General features: G+C 37.2%; 1 protein-coding gene across 7 annotated transcripts in view; it reads right to left on the reverse strand.

Annotated features, from left to right (window-relative positions):
- The window catches only part of CADPS2 (calcium dependent secretion activator 2), a 487,000-nt gene that overhangs the window by 124,430 nt on the left and 344,827 nt on the right, over window positions 1-17,743 (reverse strand). For all 7 annotated transcript variants that reach the window (XM_060020810.1, XM_060020806.1, XM_060020805.1 and 4 more), the window contains 2 exons: window positions 11,028-11,129; window positions 1,466-1,529 (listed from right to left, as the gene is read on the reverse strand). In XM_060020810.1, the coding sequence (XP_059876793.1) occupies window positions 1,466-1,529; window positions 11,028-11,129 (166 nt within the window). The remainder of the gene's footprint in view (window positions 1-1,465; window positions 1,530-11,027; window positions 11,130-17,743) is intronic.

Below are 17,743 nucleotides of genomic sequence, written 5' to 3' on the forward strand. Positions count from 1 at the left end.
ACTGTTCATCCTGCCACCTGTCAGTACAGGGCACAAGGGCATCTCTTCTATTGCTAACTCTTCCCTGCCGGGGGGAGGATGGGAGCTCTGCCATGGAAACCAGCATATAGAGAGGCTGTACTAGGTACCCAAGATGGGATGCCGTTCCAAAAAGCAAAGCTGCCTTTAAGGATTTTTATCTCATTGATCATACCTTAATGGATAGGATGAAATGAAAACTCTGAAAAGCCTGAGTTACATGCAGCTTTTAATATTATAAAAATTCTAATAAAACAGATAATTATGACAATAATATTTCTATCACACCATTCACAGTAATCAAGGATAAGACAGGGATATATAGATAAAACCAATCTATAATCCAAAGATCTCACTTTAGTCATCAGTTCTAGCCCTCCTCTCCCAAATCCTTAAATCACTGAACAATGTCTCCCCTTTTTGCTTTTCAGAGGTGCGAATAAATAATATATTATCTGCAATTCCTTGGGCAGAAAAATCAACAAGAGCCAAGTGCTTAAAGTCAACAAATCAGGACCAGAATAATCAAATCAAGAGATAGAGATGATCCCTAGATATTCTTTTTAATACAGATAAGGAATAAAACTTGTTCACATTACTTAAGCTGTTAGCTTCCAACTAGCACATGAATAGTTTTATAGACAGATGAAAGGATACTTCCCTTTTTTTTTTATTGGGGTATAGTTTGGGGTAGAATTGCTTTACAATGTCGTACTAGTTTCTGCTGTACAACGAAGTGAAACAGCTATTTGTATACATATATCCCCCCCCCCTCGGACCTTCCTCCCACACCCCCCCTCCCCCTTTACACTTAATCTACCACAAAAACAGCAGTGGAGAAGAGACTTTCATTAATAAATGATTTCTAGCATGGGTATAACACCTTATTTGCTATTTACTTTTTGTATATTTCTATAATTTCATGACTTCTATAATCATCAATTTCTGTAATTCATGAATTCTTTCAAAGTAACACAAATTGAACTGAAATAAATTCTGAGATAAACTTAGAATGAAAGAAATTATATGTTTGTGAATATTAAATGTTAAACTCTTATAGGTATGAGGGATATGACAGACAGAAGTACAAATAAGTCAGGGGGATAATAAAAGACAACTGTAAAGTCTGAAAAACAGATAATTGTACTTATCTGAAATAAGGAGGGGAAAAAAAAGAGGTGGGAAAAATGGATACTACCAAAAAGATGGTAACTTTAACCCTAACTCAGCATAGGATGGCAGTGGTAGGCTTCAGAAAGGCTTTGGAGAGGAAAAGCAGGATATAGAAGAATTTGAATGTAGCAAGAAAAAGTGAGAAACTGATGAAATGCAACAGACTCAGGTGACACCACACTCATGAGGAATGGGACCATCTGCCTAGTTCAACACTGAAATACACAGCCATTGAGAATGCAAATAGTACTTAAAAAGTAATGTTCAAACATACCCTTTCAAGTAATGAAAGTGTAGCTTTCAGTGCACCTTCAGGTCGTCCAAAGGGAAAACAGTATCTTTAAAAAAAAAAAAGGAGGAACAAAAAAGTCAAACATTTAATATCCAAGACTGCTAAATAATTCCCTCTTCTATAACTTGGTGTTATTGGAGAACATTTGTAAAAAGTGGTTAAAAGGGCATTGACCCATGCAGGAAATTTTTAAATGCTGAAATTTACCTAGTCCCATGATTCAAATGTCTTAAACAGTAAAGGTATAAACTGTGATGAAAAAGGTTCTCAAGTTTCGATGATACATGTACAAAAATACAGTAATCAAAAAGGAATCTCTAGGGTCCTATAAGTAAAGAGAGACTTAAAATGCATTTCCTACTAATTTCTTGTTTAAGGTGCTGTTATTCAAGCTCTATGATAAAATGAAACGATTCCCCCTATTTCCTCCTATATTTATGTGCGATTTAAGATGGAAACACACACTGCATACATAACTTCTAGGAGAAGCAAGGTTCCGGCTCCCTCCTGTCCTTACATTTGCCTGTCTCTGCTGGTGTCTAGCTCTCCAACCTCCCCATCCCCTCACGTAACCCTTCTGCAGCTCTATTGCCCGCAGTCATTTATCCAAAGTATTTCTAGTCCCATGTATTCCTAGTACACACCAACAACTGGAGGGCAGGTATTCTGAAATCAGGGTCAGAGCTGGGAGGATGCGTAGGCCCCTCAAAAGTTAGCTGCCACATGGTGGTGACAGGTTTACTGCTCTTTACAAGAGGGTCCCTCTTCAGGTCACTTTCCACTGAGAGAGTACAGAATGTCAGGGCCACTTCATCCTGCGGGTGCGCCTCGCTTGTTCAACCAGGTTCAGCAAAGCCTCCCTGACCGCTGCCTCAGCCCCGAGATGAAGTGCTACACAGGCAGCTGGGCTGTCGCGGACTGACATTTTGCTCTTAGACATCTTCAAACTAATAACTTGAAAAGTTTACTTATTTCCATGTCTTTTGCCATTATCCAAGGACTAAGTAGACGTATTTTCTAAGACGTAATTACAAAGAAATTCTTTTTTTCCACACTGTAATTTGAAGAGGTTTCCCTCAAAAGCACATATAGTTTAAGCTCACGTTCTTTTACAGGACCAAATTTTAAAGAGAAACTTTACTGGACCTAATTTTAAAGAGAAAGAGAAAGATGGATTCCTCACAAAGCAGTAGCTGAATTTATATTCGGATTAGCTTTTAGTTTTGCGAAACTTCCATTCGCGTCAGATAAATGCAAATAAGTGTCTTATAAATCTAGCCACTCACGTTTTTCTTCAGAGCACTTTATCATTCCATTTACTGTTAAAACTTTTCTTCACTTAATCTTGCCTCTATGCATCCCCCCCACTACCTCCCCCCGCCCATACATAAAAAAACATGACCAATTTATTTTGATAAGAGTTTTTCCTGCACAGTGGTGCTTTTTAGAGCATTAGCAAATTAGTAAAGTAGCTTTAGTCATTTTGTATACCATAAACCTTAATCCACGTTTAAATAAAACACAAATTGGGTTCTTGTAGTCCCCTCCTCCTGCTTAAATCTTTTCAGTGTTTCTGCATAATCCACCCATTGTCTTTCCTATTGTTTATTTCCATTAACCTATGGGTGACACATTTTATGAATGGAATGTTACTGATCCCCAGATTACATTTAGCATTTCAGGGCTTTGAGGTCCCACTGGGTATGCTCTGAATTAGCATTAGCTGCCCATGATGTGTAAATAATTCAACACATTTACAGAGTACAAGTAATCCTGAATCAATAAAATACAGAAAATAACTACACAGAAGCTTAATTAATCTTCACAAAACAAGTTTTAAAAGAAGGGAATCATTTTGTTCTGCCTTTCGGGATAAATATTTTGGGTTTTTACCACTTGGATAGCTCTGTAATAGCTAAGCAAAGTGAAAAACACTCAATTAACAAATAAAATTCAACCAAGTTTAATACCTAATCTGAATAAATCAAAATCACGCTGATTTTCACTTTAGTCAATTAATTACACAGATAAGTGAGCCTGCATAGACCTGTCCAATGATTAAACTGGTTTTCTTTGAATTTTAAATTAAAATGTTAAATACAGTATCTGTTTTTATCAGTTATATATGCACATAGTCTGAAAGGGAACTTTTCCTAAGGGGATTTTTATGAAAAACGTAAATCCTTTATGTCAGTTCCACCCTCATTTCCCAAGTAATTTCTCAAGAAAAAAATGGTTTTAACTTTTAGCTGATTCTTTTGGTATTTAAATGTCATATCCCTAACCTACATGATAATATTTCAAATTCTTGATTTTCCAGTTTTAGATATTATCCTACTAACTTTCCACTATGGAAGACGAGTTCTTAGCTTTTTAAAAAAAAATAGATTTAGAGGTGTAAGTGGCATACAATGAACTACACAGATTTAAAGTATACAATCTGATAAGTTTTGACATATGTATACACCTGTGAAACCATCACTACAATCAAGGCAATATACATATTCATGCCCCTCAAATGATTCCTCCCGACTCGTGGGGCCCAGGCAACTACTGATTTACTGTCATTTAGATTAGTTTGTGTTTTCCTATAATTTCATGTAAGAGGAATCATACAGTATTGAACTTTTTTGGGTCTGATTTCTCTCAGCATAGCTGTTTCGATATTCTTTCATGCTATTGCAATGTATCAACAATTCATTCCTTTTCATTTCTCAGAAGTATTCTAATACTTTTTTTTATCCATTCCTTGTTGACGGTCATCTGACTTGTCTTCATATTTGGGCTATTATGAATAATGCTGGTATAAATATTCATATTAAAGTCTGTGTGTGGATGTATGCTTCCATTTCTCTTGGGGAAATACCTAAGAGTGGAATAGTTGGGTCATACGTTAGGTGTTTAAATTTTTAAAAACTGCAAACTGTTTTACAAAATGAGTTGTACCATTTTATATTCCTATCAATCACTGTGGCTTTAGTTTATGTTTCCCTAAAGAGTAATGATGTTGAGCATCTTTTCATATGCCTTTTCACCATCATATATCTTTAGTGAAATATCTGTCAAAACAACTTTTTATTGGGCTGTTTTATTTCTTATTGTTTTAAGAGTTATTTATAGGGAGTTCCCTGGTGGCCTATTGGTTAGGATTCTGGGCTTTAACTGCTGCGGCCCAGGTTCAATCCCTGGTCGGGGACCTGAGATCCTGCAAGTTATGCAGTGTGGCCAAAAAATAAATAAATAAATTTATATATTCTAGATAGAAGTCTTTTGTGGGATATGTATTGTGAAAATATTTTCTCCCATTCTGAGATTCCCTTATAATGTCTTTGGAAGATCAAAAGTTCTTAATGTTGATGAAGTTGGAAGTAATATTTTTCCATTTATGAAGCACGATTTTGGTGTTTTATTTAAGCATCTGTGCTTAGTCCAAGGACACAGAGATTTTCTGTTTTCCATGTCTATCCATCTTGAGTTAAATTTTGGATCAAGTGTGAGGTACGGATCCAGGATTTTATTTTACATTTGGATATCCAATAGTTCCAGCACCACTTGTTGAATAAAGTATACTTCGCAAATTACCTGTACATTTGTTGAAAACTGACCATATGTATGTGAGTCTATTACTGGACTCTCTATACTACACTACCTTGATTATTGATTTTTGAGTAGATAGTCTTGCCTTGTTTTTCACTGTAGGTGGAAAACATTCAGTCTTTCCTACTTTTTTACTATTAAGTATGATGTTAGTTGTAGGTTTTCCATGATGCCCTTAACAGGTTAAACATATGACATGTGGTAATAATAATTATTTTGATACTACTGTTTACTAATTCTGTCTTCCCTGTCATTTTCACTTTTGCTTGTTTTTTTTCTCTTCATTGGTCGTATTTTACTACTTCTTTGTATGCCTAGAAAATTTTGACTGGATGCTAGACATTGTTATTTTACCTTCTTGGAGGCTGAACACTTGTATTTCTTTAAATATTCTTGAATTTTGTTCTGGAATGCAGTTAAATTACTTGAAAATAGTTTGATTCATATGAATCTTGGTTTTAAGCCTCATTAGGAGAGACCATGACAGTGTTTATTCTAGGACTAATTTTTTTCCACTACTGAGGCAAAACCTTCTGTATTCTACCTGATGCTCATGAATTAGGTTTCCACTCTAGATATTGAAAACTGGAATTACTCTTAGCCCTGTGTAAAGAAACCCCTGTAATCCTTTCACATAGTTCTTTGCCCAACTTTGAATAGTTTCCTCACATCCATGCACAGATCAATACTTAGTTGAAGACGCCAGGAGGACCCTCAGCAAATATTACTTGTAGGTCTCTTTGCTCTCTCCTTTAGAACTTGGAGTTGAAAAACTCTGGCCTTACCCTCCATGGACTCTCAGCTCTGTCTCCTCAAGTCAGGGTGTCCACGGGGATCCACCCAGATTCCTCCTCCCTGGACCATGATCTAGAAACACTGTGCTGTCAGTAAGCTGGGGCAATTAAAGGGCTTATCCATTGTTTTCCATCTCTCAGGAATTACTGTTATTGTCTTATGTTTAATATCTTGAAAAGCATTTTTTTTCCCACATATTTTGTCTTTTAAAAAATTGTTTCAGGTGGGAGGGTAAATATCATCCCATTACTCCATCTTGGACATAAGTTGCTTTTTTTTTTTTAAGACCACTTTCCACCACCCTAGACATAATTTCTGTTCCTCCTTCCCTTAATGCAGTTACATCACTTTTGTGTGTTAGACCGAAATTCAGTATCTACATTAATTACATAAATGTCCTAGATAACTGAAATGTATCCAATATGATTACTTTCTAGTGTCACTATTTTGTTTATAATACTTTGCTATATTTGTTTTAATTTCTTCTTTTTATTATGTACTTAATCTAATACAATTCCAAGCTCTAACACAATTAATATAATTCCAAACTCTATTCCAAGTGGGTGAAACTTCTCTCAATATGTTAAAATATCTCAGTGTTTTGTCAATTTGATCTACTTGAAGAATTTTCTGACCTGCTCTGGTTAGAACTATTTCCTCTCTAGGCTCAGTTGCCACTTTGGGGTCTCTATTAGCTACCACTACGAAGATTCCCTCCTCTCTCATGTTGATTTCCTGTCGCAGGGATCTTAACTCTCCCTCTTTGTTTTCTCCTTTGTCTTGGTAAATTGCATTCCCCAGAAAGGGAATATGGGAAGCACATTTTTTGATGTCCAGTATGCCTGAAAATATCATTATTCTACCATTACCCTTAATGGAGACGTTTACTAGTGTAGAATTCTAGGTTGGAAATAATCTTTCCTCAAAATTGTGAAGCCACTGATGCATTGTTTTCTGGGTATCAGTACTGCTCCTCACATCAAAATGAAAGCTGCAGAAGAAAAGGATCTTTTTAAAAATTTTGTTCACTGCCCGACACATAGTAGGCACTCAGTAAATTACTGTAGAATAAATCAGTGTTGAGAAGCCATTCTGATTCTTGATTCTTTGTATTTCAGCATCCTCCCTTTTATCTCCAAGATTGTGAAAATTCACAAAAATGCACTCTAATGAGTATCTATTTTAATCCCTTGTGCTTGGTACTCAATGGGCTCTCTTAATCTGAACACTTATGTCTTTTAATTCTGGAAAATCGTTTTGAATAACTTTATTGATAATTTCCTATCTTCAACCTTAACTGTTTCTGGAATACCTATTATTTATGATGATGAAACTCCTAAGCAGATCCTTCATTTTTCCTGTCTTTGTACAGTTGCCCCTTAGTATCTGTGGGGAATTGGTTCCAGGACCCCCATGGATCCTAAAATCCACCGATACTCAACTCCCTTATATAAAATGGGGTAGTACAGTTGGCCTTGTATATCTGCAGATTCAACCAATCCAAATCGATCTGGCCAGGGATGTGAAACCCAAGGATAAGAAAGGCCAACTGAACTCCTATTTTCCTATCCCTGCCACCCTCCACCCTGTACTTTCTGGAAGATTTCATTAACTTAATCTCTCAATAGTATGTAAGTATTTGTGTCATTTGCATCAATTTCTAAGAGTTCTAATTTTTCTTCCCTAAGATTTTTTCTTTTTCTTTTTTTAAGCAACATCTTGTTTTTGTTTTATGGATGCTCTATTTTCTCAAATCTCCAAGCATATTAATAATAGATTCCCACCACCCCCTCCACCATTTCCTTCTTCCCACATAATCTTTCTTTTTTCCCCAAGTTGCTTTTTTGTATTACTTGTTTGGGCTCTGTCTCCCACAGTAAATACTTTCCTCAAATATCTGACGCCTTACCCTGGCTGTCAGATCATTTTCAAAATTGCGTTATTAAAAAATTGAACGGAAGCTATATGCACCTAGGTGGGTACGTGCAGACTGTGGTCTTTGCTGAAGGGCAATAGAGCTGGGCTGTTTCGGTGGGAGTCTTTCTTTTCCACAGCTTTAGGTCTTTTCTCTTGGGCTAGTCAGAGTCCGGGGGGAAGGTACTTACAATATGTATGGAAAGTGTAAGCCTGCCCGCCAGCATTTTGGGTGTCAAGTGTGTGAGTTGGAAGGAGAAAGCTGTGATTCTCAGATTTCAGAATAACCATTTATCTAATCCCCATGTTTCTATGTAATCCCAAACTCCAACTGTGCCTGATGTTTCCTCCCCTCCTCTACCTCAGCCCAGGTACCCTCTAATTTTACCCTCTCCAGGGAACAAACCAGCAGCGCTCTTCCAGGGAAGGGGAGGGGCAGCGGCCTGGCTGATGAGGCGGAAAGGAGATCTGGGGATCTAAGTGTATCTTAAGCAGCTTTACAACAAATCATCCTTTACTCTTAATTTCCAGGAGGGCTTACAACTGGCAATTCCGAACGTTTTGGTGATTGTATGACATAAATCAGATTGCTTCTCTGTATTCCCCATTGCCCGTTTATGATCCAGTTTTTCCTGGGTGGCTAAATTAGATACCATCCATCCATCTGACTTCCACATTTTTAACTTATTTTTTCTATTTTTTCCCGTCTTACTCTTGCTGTCCTTGTGGGTTTATGTCTTCTGAAAAATACTGTTCTGTTGTTTTGGTTAGGTTCTGTGAGGAAACTGAGCCAGACATGCATTTAATCTGCTGTCTTTAACCAGAAGTTCCTCATTTTTGTTTAATTTAGTTTGCCTTATTATTTTACCTGTATCTTTGAAATCCATTTCTGAAATATAGTTGGGCCTGAATAAATAAATTTCTATACAAGAGTTATTAACAGTACTCGGGTTACTTCTTTAGTGTGAGTTGATAAGTAATTTACGTTCTTTCTAAATTTTAATGTAAGTGGCTAAGCAAGCTCACTTGGCAGAATCCTTAGGAAGATCTTCATGGAAAATTTAAACATTTTTCTATATTTGCCTATATGGATACCTAAAATTTCCTCTGCTTTACTTTAATCCCATTTCCTTTTATCCAGTTTTCTATGGACTCAGGAAAAATAAAAATGGTAAAATTTATACAAACTCTACAAATATCAAAAGGGAATATAAAAGTCAGCCTAAAATGTCTAGACCAGTTTAGTTCAGTTCTTTATAGTACATCAAAGAAATAAAAACAAAAAAGAATTCTAGCGTACATCTTTACAGACATTATTAAGAGAAACAGAGAAACAAAACTGTAAGAGAGCGAATACTAATACAATAAATGATGTGGACAACTGTCATTCCCCGCCTCTACTGTGTAGCTGTAAGCACTGTGGGGGACAGGATCCGCTGGTGGGCTGGCTCTTACCAAGCTAACTCGATCATGGCGGTCCCATGGCTTGTCAGTGACTGAGGACCTAGTATGTGGGCTTCCTCTGGCCCCTGGGTTTGGTTCAGGACTGGGCCTATGACCTATCTAGGGCAAATGAGATATGAGGGCTGGTTTGCTAGGATCTTCTAAGGAAACTTTTCACCTTAAGAGAGAATCACAGAAAGAGACAGCCTCTACTACCTTCCCTTTCAACTCCAACATGTATGGATGTGAGGCCAAGGAATTCTGTGGTCTTGTTACCCATCTGGGGATGAAGCCATCCCATAAAGGAGAATAGCCGTGTGAGAATTACAAAGAAATGGAGCTACGGCTACTAAATTCAGCCTGTCTTAAAGTCCACCCCATCTGAGACCTGCATGTAAGTGAACATATCCATTTATTTGTTTAAACCAGTTTGAGATAGGATTTGTTACTTGCACATGAAAGCACTACTACAAATAACCATAGAGACTTATAGTTACTGATGTATATAGTCAACTGAATGATCAGCTCTGTCTCAATAATGTCAAAACCAGGAAAATTATATATTGACTTTCATTAAATGACAAACACAATGAATATAAGGGTCTCTACACAACCTAAAAGACAATACTCTTAACAGCAAATGCAGAAACATCCTCTGCAAATGTGTTTCCTAATATGAATTTATTGGCCTTTTGGGAAGAACAGTTCTCCAGTGTGAGACTGTTCCATGAATAGCATTTCTAAATCCAGCACTAAATGACTGCCCCTACGCCCAGTTATCATGACAAAGAAAATCCTCCCTCATTCGCTTACCTTCAGGTAGTGGTACCAGCCCCAGATGAAAACACCAATGCAGAGAAACAGATGGATAGTATATGCTATGATCATTTTTTCGTTCAGTATCATTTTAAAGTAAGAGTCTAAGCTTTTCATATTACAAATAAGGAAACTGAGGCCCAGAGCAGCCATACTCTATTCATATGGTTAAACAACAGTGTTTTCAAACTGTTGAGGGGGAATATTAACTGAATTTATTTTTCAGTAAGTTCACATGAAATGACATACCTGCAACATGACAGATATGCTATAAGATGCAATACACTGACATAGCAACATTTTATAGGATCTAATGATGAGACTGATAGAAAAAGGTATATTTCTGTTTTTAACCATTAGGTTCTATTAAGCTAACTGTAATCAGGGGAAACAATATTATCAAGATATTTATCCTTCACCCTGCAAATGCTTCTTAGTATCAATACTTAATTTTTTTGGCAAAGAAACTGTGCTAGACGCACTGTGGTCCTTGTTCTCACAGAATGTAAATAAAAGGATAACCAAGGACTATATGATAGGTGACCAGGGCATAGTACAGATGATGAATGCTAAGAAGACTTCAGCTTTTCCACTCTCTGCTGGAATAAATGAAAAAGTCTCCCCTGTGAAGGTGGGGCTTGAGTCTCCTTGCCTGGCTATGCAGTGAGAGGGAGGAAAAGCCCCCAGAGCTGGGGCAAGAGGCTATGCAAGGCTGAGAACTGCACAGGGCTAGCAAGAGGGCCAGTGGAAAGGATACTGCAAGGGGCGGGTTTGCACCACTGAATGAGTAGTGCAAAAACTGAAGGCAGGCTGAGAAGCAGAACGCAGACCTAGGAACGTGGATCATACCTTGCGGGCAAAGGAGGAGAAGCTACTGATTGTGCTTGAGCAGTAGCAGAAAGACATAATAAACATTTGTAGGGGATTAGAGGGTTGAGTGAATTAAAGAAACAAACACTTGTACTAATGGAGTATATACCTGAAATGGCTTATCTGATTCTCTAAAAGGGAAGACAGTCTTTCCTTTATCTCCTCAAACTTCTCTTTTTCTTCCATTGAAATAGTTCCAATTCCATCAGGCCTGGAAAAAAAAGAGTCAGTAATTTATTGTGATAGAACATTTACCTTTTTTAAAAAGTATCTATTTATTTATTATTTATTTTGGCTGCACTGGGTCTTATTTGCAGCACACGGGATCTTCGTTGTGGTGTGCAGGATCTTTAGTCGAGGCGTGCATGCGGGATCTAGTTCCCCTGTTGCGGACTGAACCCGGGTGCCCTGCACTGAGAGCGTGGAGTCTTACCCACTGGACCAACAGGGAAGTCCCTTGAACATTTACTTTTATATATTTTATATCTTTCAATTTTCCTGAAAAATCCAAATAATTAAGGAAAATGCATATTGGTTCACAGTATACATACTACTTGTGTCTACACTGGAAATTTATTGGAGATATTTATAGCCATTTGCTTCATGTTTCAACCTGGAATGAATGGAACAGAATTATTCTCTTTTAGACAGCCTTCAAGGTAAAGGATTACAATAAATATTTTTCAGATCTACAGAAAACAATGACTAGTCCTTGAGAATAGCAGTGAAAAGTGTTTTATAGTGATACCAAACATTTGACCAATTAAATATCGTGAATGGAATTATTATAAAAAATATACTGAATGTAAGCTAAAATGTCTTAACTCCTTCTCTTCCAAATAAAAATTAAGCTAATGTGAAACTGGAGATTTAATTTTAATTGTTGTAAGGAACAGACATTTTGGATTCATGCAGTGGTGTACTGCTCTATTTTTTTGTTTAAATATAAATGAAACATGAATACTTGAATAAAAATATACAGAGAAGAAAGACCACCTATGTTTCAAGATTTTTGTGCTTAACCAAATATGCCTATGAAGTAAAGTATCAACTTTATAAATAAAGTAGTACCTTTAAAAGTAGCAACAGGGACTCCCCTGGTGGTGCAGTGGTTAAGAATCCTCCTGCCAATGCAGGAGACACGGGTTCGATCCCTGTTCCGGGATGATCCCACATGCTGTGGAGCAACTAAGCCCGTGTGCCACAACTACTGAGCCTGTGCTCAAGAGCCTGCAAGCTGCAACTACTGAAGCCCACGTGCTCTAGGGCCAATGAGCCGCAACTACGGAGCCCGTGTGCTGCAGTTACTGAAGCCTGTGTGCCTAGAGCCCGTGCTCTACAACAAGAGAAGCCACCACAACGAGAAGCCCGCACACTGCGACAAACCACAACTAGAGAAAGTCTGTGTGCAGTAACGAAGACCCAACGCAACCAAAAAAAAGAAAAAACAGTAGCAACAAAGATTGAACAGAAGTCTTCTTTTACTAAGATTAGGATTGAAACCATAAAATATATCCAATAGGGATTCAGAATTTATTCTATATCAATTTAAGTATCTGGTAGTATAGCAGTCATCTAAAATTTTGAATATATGAATTTCACTGTCTGTTAAAACAGAGAAAAAGATACATTAATTTCACATTTACTTTAAATATTTATATATTTCAACAAAATGAATCTTCTGCATTTCTTAACACCAATCATATCTTCTCAAATTAACTTATTTTTCTGAAGGTTGTTTTAATTTCCAAAGATTTATCATTTGAACTTACTAATTTTTAATGTTTATGTATAAAATAGGTACAAGTGAGGATTACGAAAAAAATGGGTATTTAAAATAACTTTCCCAACAAGATTTTTATTTGCTGTTCCCACTGTTTTTTACCTAGACATCTAGACGTGTGTGTGTGTGCATTTTTGATACTTGTAAACTAGTCAGTTAGGATAAAAGCAATTAATTCTAAAGTTATACCTGAATCATACTGGCTTAAAGACCTTTTATTCATATCAAAGCATCATTTTTCCCAGAAAAAAAGCATCATTTAAATCTGAGAAGTTTTTTCTAAAACAGAGTAAATAATTTGTTATTTCAGAAACTTGCATCCTGCTTGAATTTATGCTTTGAAAATACTACTTACAATTACATTTCATTCTGATCCATCAGAATGCAGTTTGAATGTTAACTGCAGAAAAACTAAGGGCAAAATATTTGGTCTTTCAAAATTTTTAGGAAGGAAAAAAGAAAGTCTGATTTTAAATTCTAGAGCAATGAACTATGAACTAACCCCAATGTTTTAGAATAATTTAACAATGGATTTTTTTTCACGTATTACTTCAGAGTCAACTCCTACCAAACAAACAATAGCACAAAACCCAGATTGTAACCTAAGCATAACTATTGCCAATGATCACAAAAGTTGAATTGGATAGTTCTATATAAATCATTAATTTGGGAATTTGGGCAGACAAGAACTATAACTACATTATGCTATTACATAGACAGCAAAACATCCCATACCACAAAGTTGCAAGTGATCAATTCACTAAATACACCTATGCAAACTTGATGAAAAAGAGCAAAGAACTTCTCTTTATTGTTCTGATGATTGACATGGTCCTTTGGCCTTGCGCTCTGACAGATGCCACACAATTATATTTGAGTGAATTTTACTGTTTGTTTCAACTGTCAAAGGAGACTGTAATCCACAGTGACAGAGTACACTGGTGGGTCATATGAAGCTTCACTGGGGCACATCGCCTACCTGACTGAATGAGGCCAGGGGTTCAGTCAATGAACAGCGAGAAAAGTCAGTCGGGGGGAATGTCACTCGTGTCACTTTCACTGAGATAAAGACTGTTATACACAGTGAAGGGCTGTCACTTCACTGAGCTTATTACTCAATTACGTATACATCTGACAGGTTAAATACATTTTATATTTTGGACTTGCCCTTATTCACATATCTTTATTTTAATATGTATACCAGACCATATTAGGTATATGAAGTGGTCTTCTGTATCTAAATTATTGAGGCTAAATGGCAACTGTGCTGCAGTCAAGCCTAAAAGTAACAGCTCCTTCTAAAATTATTCTTCCTAGTAACTGCAGATACTTCCGTTTCATCAATATCTTCTTGTCATGGTTGCTATTAAAACAAACACAGCAATTATCAACGTGCCTCGTACTGTTCTCTTTTATATGTATAACAACATAGGGTGCCCACAGCAATCCTTTCTCTAGTCTCCAAGAGAGGAGTCTGTTGAGCCTCAGGGAGGTTAGGTGACTTCCCCAAGGTCACACAGCTTGTAAGGACAGAGCCTGGACTTGAATCTAGGTCTCTTGCCTTCCAAATCAGAGACTCTCAGTGCCCATGCCTTATTGTCTTTCCTCTGTGTTTTAACAGAAAATCAAGAACAATACGAAAAATCCCTAATAAAAAATGGAAGCTATATTTGAGAAGCAACAATGGTGGAACTATTTTAAATACACTTCCTCACATCACACATTTTCTATGTTACCTGTGTAAGGCAGAGAGCTTAAATACCAATACAGTTTAAAATACCTACCACTGAATCAGTGATTCAGTTAAAAAAGACCCTAACAAAGGAAATCCTAAAATTTGCGCTTTCGTGCATTACGACACAGGTACTTGCAGAATCCTGGAGAGATATTTAAACCAGTTTCATTTGATGAACATTTGCCTAGTAGACTCAGGGTAATAGAGATTCAAAGTATAGTAGTTTTATAAGCTCAGTTTATAAATTAATTTGTCAGCTATATGTTCAAAACATTTTCAGAACTTGACCACCCTTGACCACTTCTGCTGCTCCCCTGGTTCCGGTCATCATCAGCTCTTCCCTGAGTATGGCTGTAGCCTTCTTGGTCTCTCTCTCCTCCAGTCTTTTCTTTGTCAGAGTGTTGGCTACACACTATTGTGAGCCATTTTCAAGTGTGAGTCATATCCTTGTAGTGGTAACACTCATTGTAAAAGCCAAAGCCCACTCTGATTTCCTCTGCCCCCTCATGGCAAGTCCTCCACTCTAGCCATTCTGGTCTCCTAGCTAGTCGTCAAACATAGGAAGCAGGCTCTGCCTCAGGGCCTTTGCACGTGTAGCTTCCACTGCCCAGGAGCCTTTCCCTATGCACACATATGGCTTGCTCACTCACTTCCTTCTTTTTATTTATTTATTTATTTCTTTATTTATTAACATCTTTATTGGAGTATAATTGCTTTACAACAGTGTTAGTTTCTGCTTTATAACAAAGTGAATCAGTTATACATATACATATGTTCCCATACCTCTTCCCTCTTGCCTCTCCCTCCCTCCCACCCTCCAGGCGGTCACAAAGCACCGAGCTGATCTCCCTGTGCTATGCGGCTGCTTCCTACTAGCTATCAATTTTACGTTTGGTAGTGTATATATGTCCATGCCACTCTCTCTCTTTGTCACAGCTTACCCTTCCTCCTCCCCATATCCTCAAGTCCATTCTCTAGTAGGTCTGTGTCTTTATTCCCATCTTACCCCAAGGTTCTTCATGACCTTATTTTTTTCTTCTTAGATTCCATATATATGTGTTAGCATATGGTATTTGTTTTTCTCTTTCTGACTTACTTCACTCTGTATGACAGACTCTAGGTCCATCCACCCTAATACAAGTAACTCAATTTCGTTTCTTTTTATAGCGAGTAATATTCCATTGTATATATGTGCCACATCTTCTTTACCCACTCATCTGTCAGTGGACACTTAGGTTGCTTCCATGTCCTGGCTATTGTAAATAGAGCTGCAATGAATATTTTGGTACATGACTCTTTTTGAATTATGGTTTTCTCAGGTTATATGCCCAGTAGTGGGATTGCTGGGTTGTATGGTAGTTCTATTTTTAGTTTTTCAAGGAACCTTCATACTGTTCTCCATAGTGGCTGTATCAATTTACATTCCCACCAGCAGTGCAAGAGTGTTCCCTTTTCTCCACACCCTCTCCAGCATTTGTTTCTAGATTTTTTGATGATGGCCATTCTGACTGGTGTGAGATGATATCTCAGTAGTTTTGATTTGCATTTCTCTAATGATTAATGATGTTGAGCATTCTTTCATGTGTTTGCTGGCAATCTGTATATCTTCTTTGGAGAAATGTCTATTTAGGTCTTCTGCCCATTTTTGGATTGGGTTGTTTGTTTGTTTGTTTGTTACTGAGCTGCATGAGCTGCTTGTAAACTTTGGAGATTAATCCTTTGTCAATTGCTTCATTTGCAAATATATTTTCCCGTTCTGAGAGTTGTCTTTTGGTCTTATTTATGGTTTCCTTTGCTGTGCAAAAGCTTTTAAGTTTCAGTAGGTCCCATTTGTTTATTTTTGTTTTTATTTCCATTTCTCTAGGAGGTGGGTCAAAAAGGATCTTGCTGTCATTTATGTCATAGAGTGTTCTGCCTATGTTTTCCTCTAAGAGTCTGATAGTGTCTGGCCTTACATTTAGGTCTTTAATCCATTTTGAGTTTATTTTTGTGTATGGTATTAGGGAGTGTTCTAATTTCATACTTTTACATGTACCTGTCCAGTTTTCCCAGCACCACTTATTGAAGAGGCTGTCTTTTCTCCACTGTATATTCTTGCCTCCCTTATCAAAGGTAAGGTGACCATACATGCGTGGGTTTATCTCTGGGCTTTCTATCCTGTTCCATTGATCTATATTTCTGTTTTTGTGCCAGTACCATACTGTCTTGATTACTGTAGCTTTGCAGTATAGTCTGAAGTCAAGGAGCCTGATTCCTCCAGCTGCATTTTTCGTTCTCAAGATTGCTTTGGCTATTTGGGGTCTGCTGAGACTGAACCAAGAAGAAATAGAAAACGTGAAGAGACCAATCACAGGCACTGAAATTGAAACTGTGATTAAAAATGTTCCAACAAACAAAAGCCCAGGACCAGATGGCTTCACAGATGAATTCTATCAAACATTTAGAGAAGAGTTCACACCTATCCTTCTCAAACTCTTCCAAAATATAGCAGAGGGAGGAACCCTCCCAAACTCATTCTATGAGGCCACCATCACCGTGATACCAAAACCAGACAAAGATATCACAAAGAAAGAAAACTACAGGCCAATATCACTGATGAACATAGATTGAAAAATCCTCAACAAAATACGAGCAAACAGAATACAACAGCACATTAAAAGGATCATACACCATGTTCAAGTGGGGTTTATTCCAGGAATGCAAGGGTTCTTCAATATACGCAAATCAATCAACATGATACACCATATTAATAAACTGAAGGAGAAAAACCATATGATCATCTCAACAGATGCAGAGAAAGCTTTCGACAAAATTCAACACCCATTTATGATAAAAGCCCTGCAGAAAGTAGGCATAGAGGGAACTTTGCTCAACATAATAAAGGCCATATATGACAAACCCACAGCCAACATCGTCCTCAATCGTGAAAAACTGAAACCATTTCCACTAAGAGCAGGAACAAGACAAGGTTGCCCACTCTCACCACTCTTATTCAACAGTTTTGGAAGTTTTAGCCACAGCAATCAGAGAAGAAAAAGAAAGAAAAGGAATCCAAATCGGAAAAGAAGTAAAGCTGTCACTGTTTGCAGATGACATGATACTATACATAGAGAATCCTAAAGATGCTACCAGAAAACTACTAGAGCTAATCAATGAATTTGGTAAAGTAGCAGGATACAAAATGAATGCACAGAAATCTCTGGCATTCCTATACACTAATGATGAAAAATCTGAAAGTGAAATCAAGAAAACACTCCCATTTACCGTTGCAATAAAAAGAATAAAATATCTAGGAATAAACCTACCT

The sequence above is a fragment of the Delphinus delphis genome, chromosome 9 (assembly GCF_949987515.2).
Source record: "Delphinus delphis chromosome 9, mDelDel1.2, whole genome shotgun sequence".
In the NCBI taxonomy this organism is placed as follows: domain Eukaryota; kingdom Metazoa; phylum Chordata; class Mammalia; order Artiodactyla; family Delphinidae; genus Delphinus; species Delphinus delphis.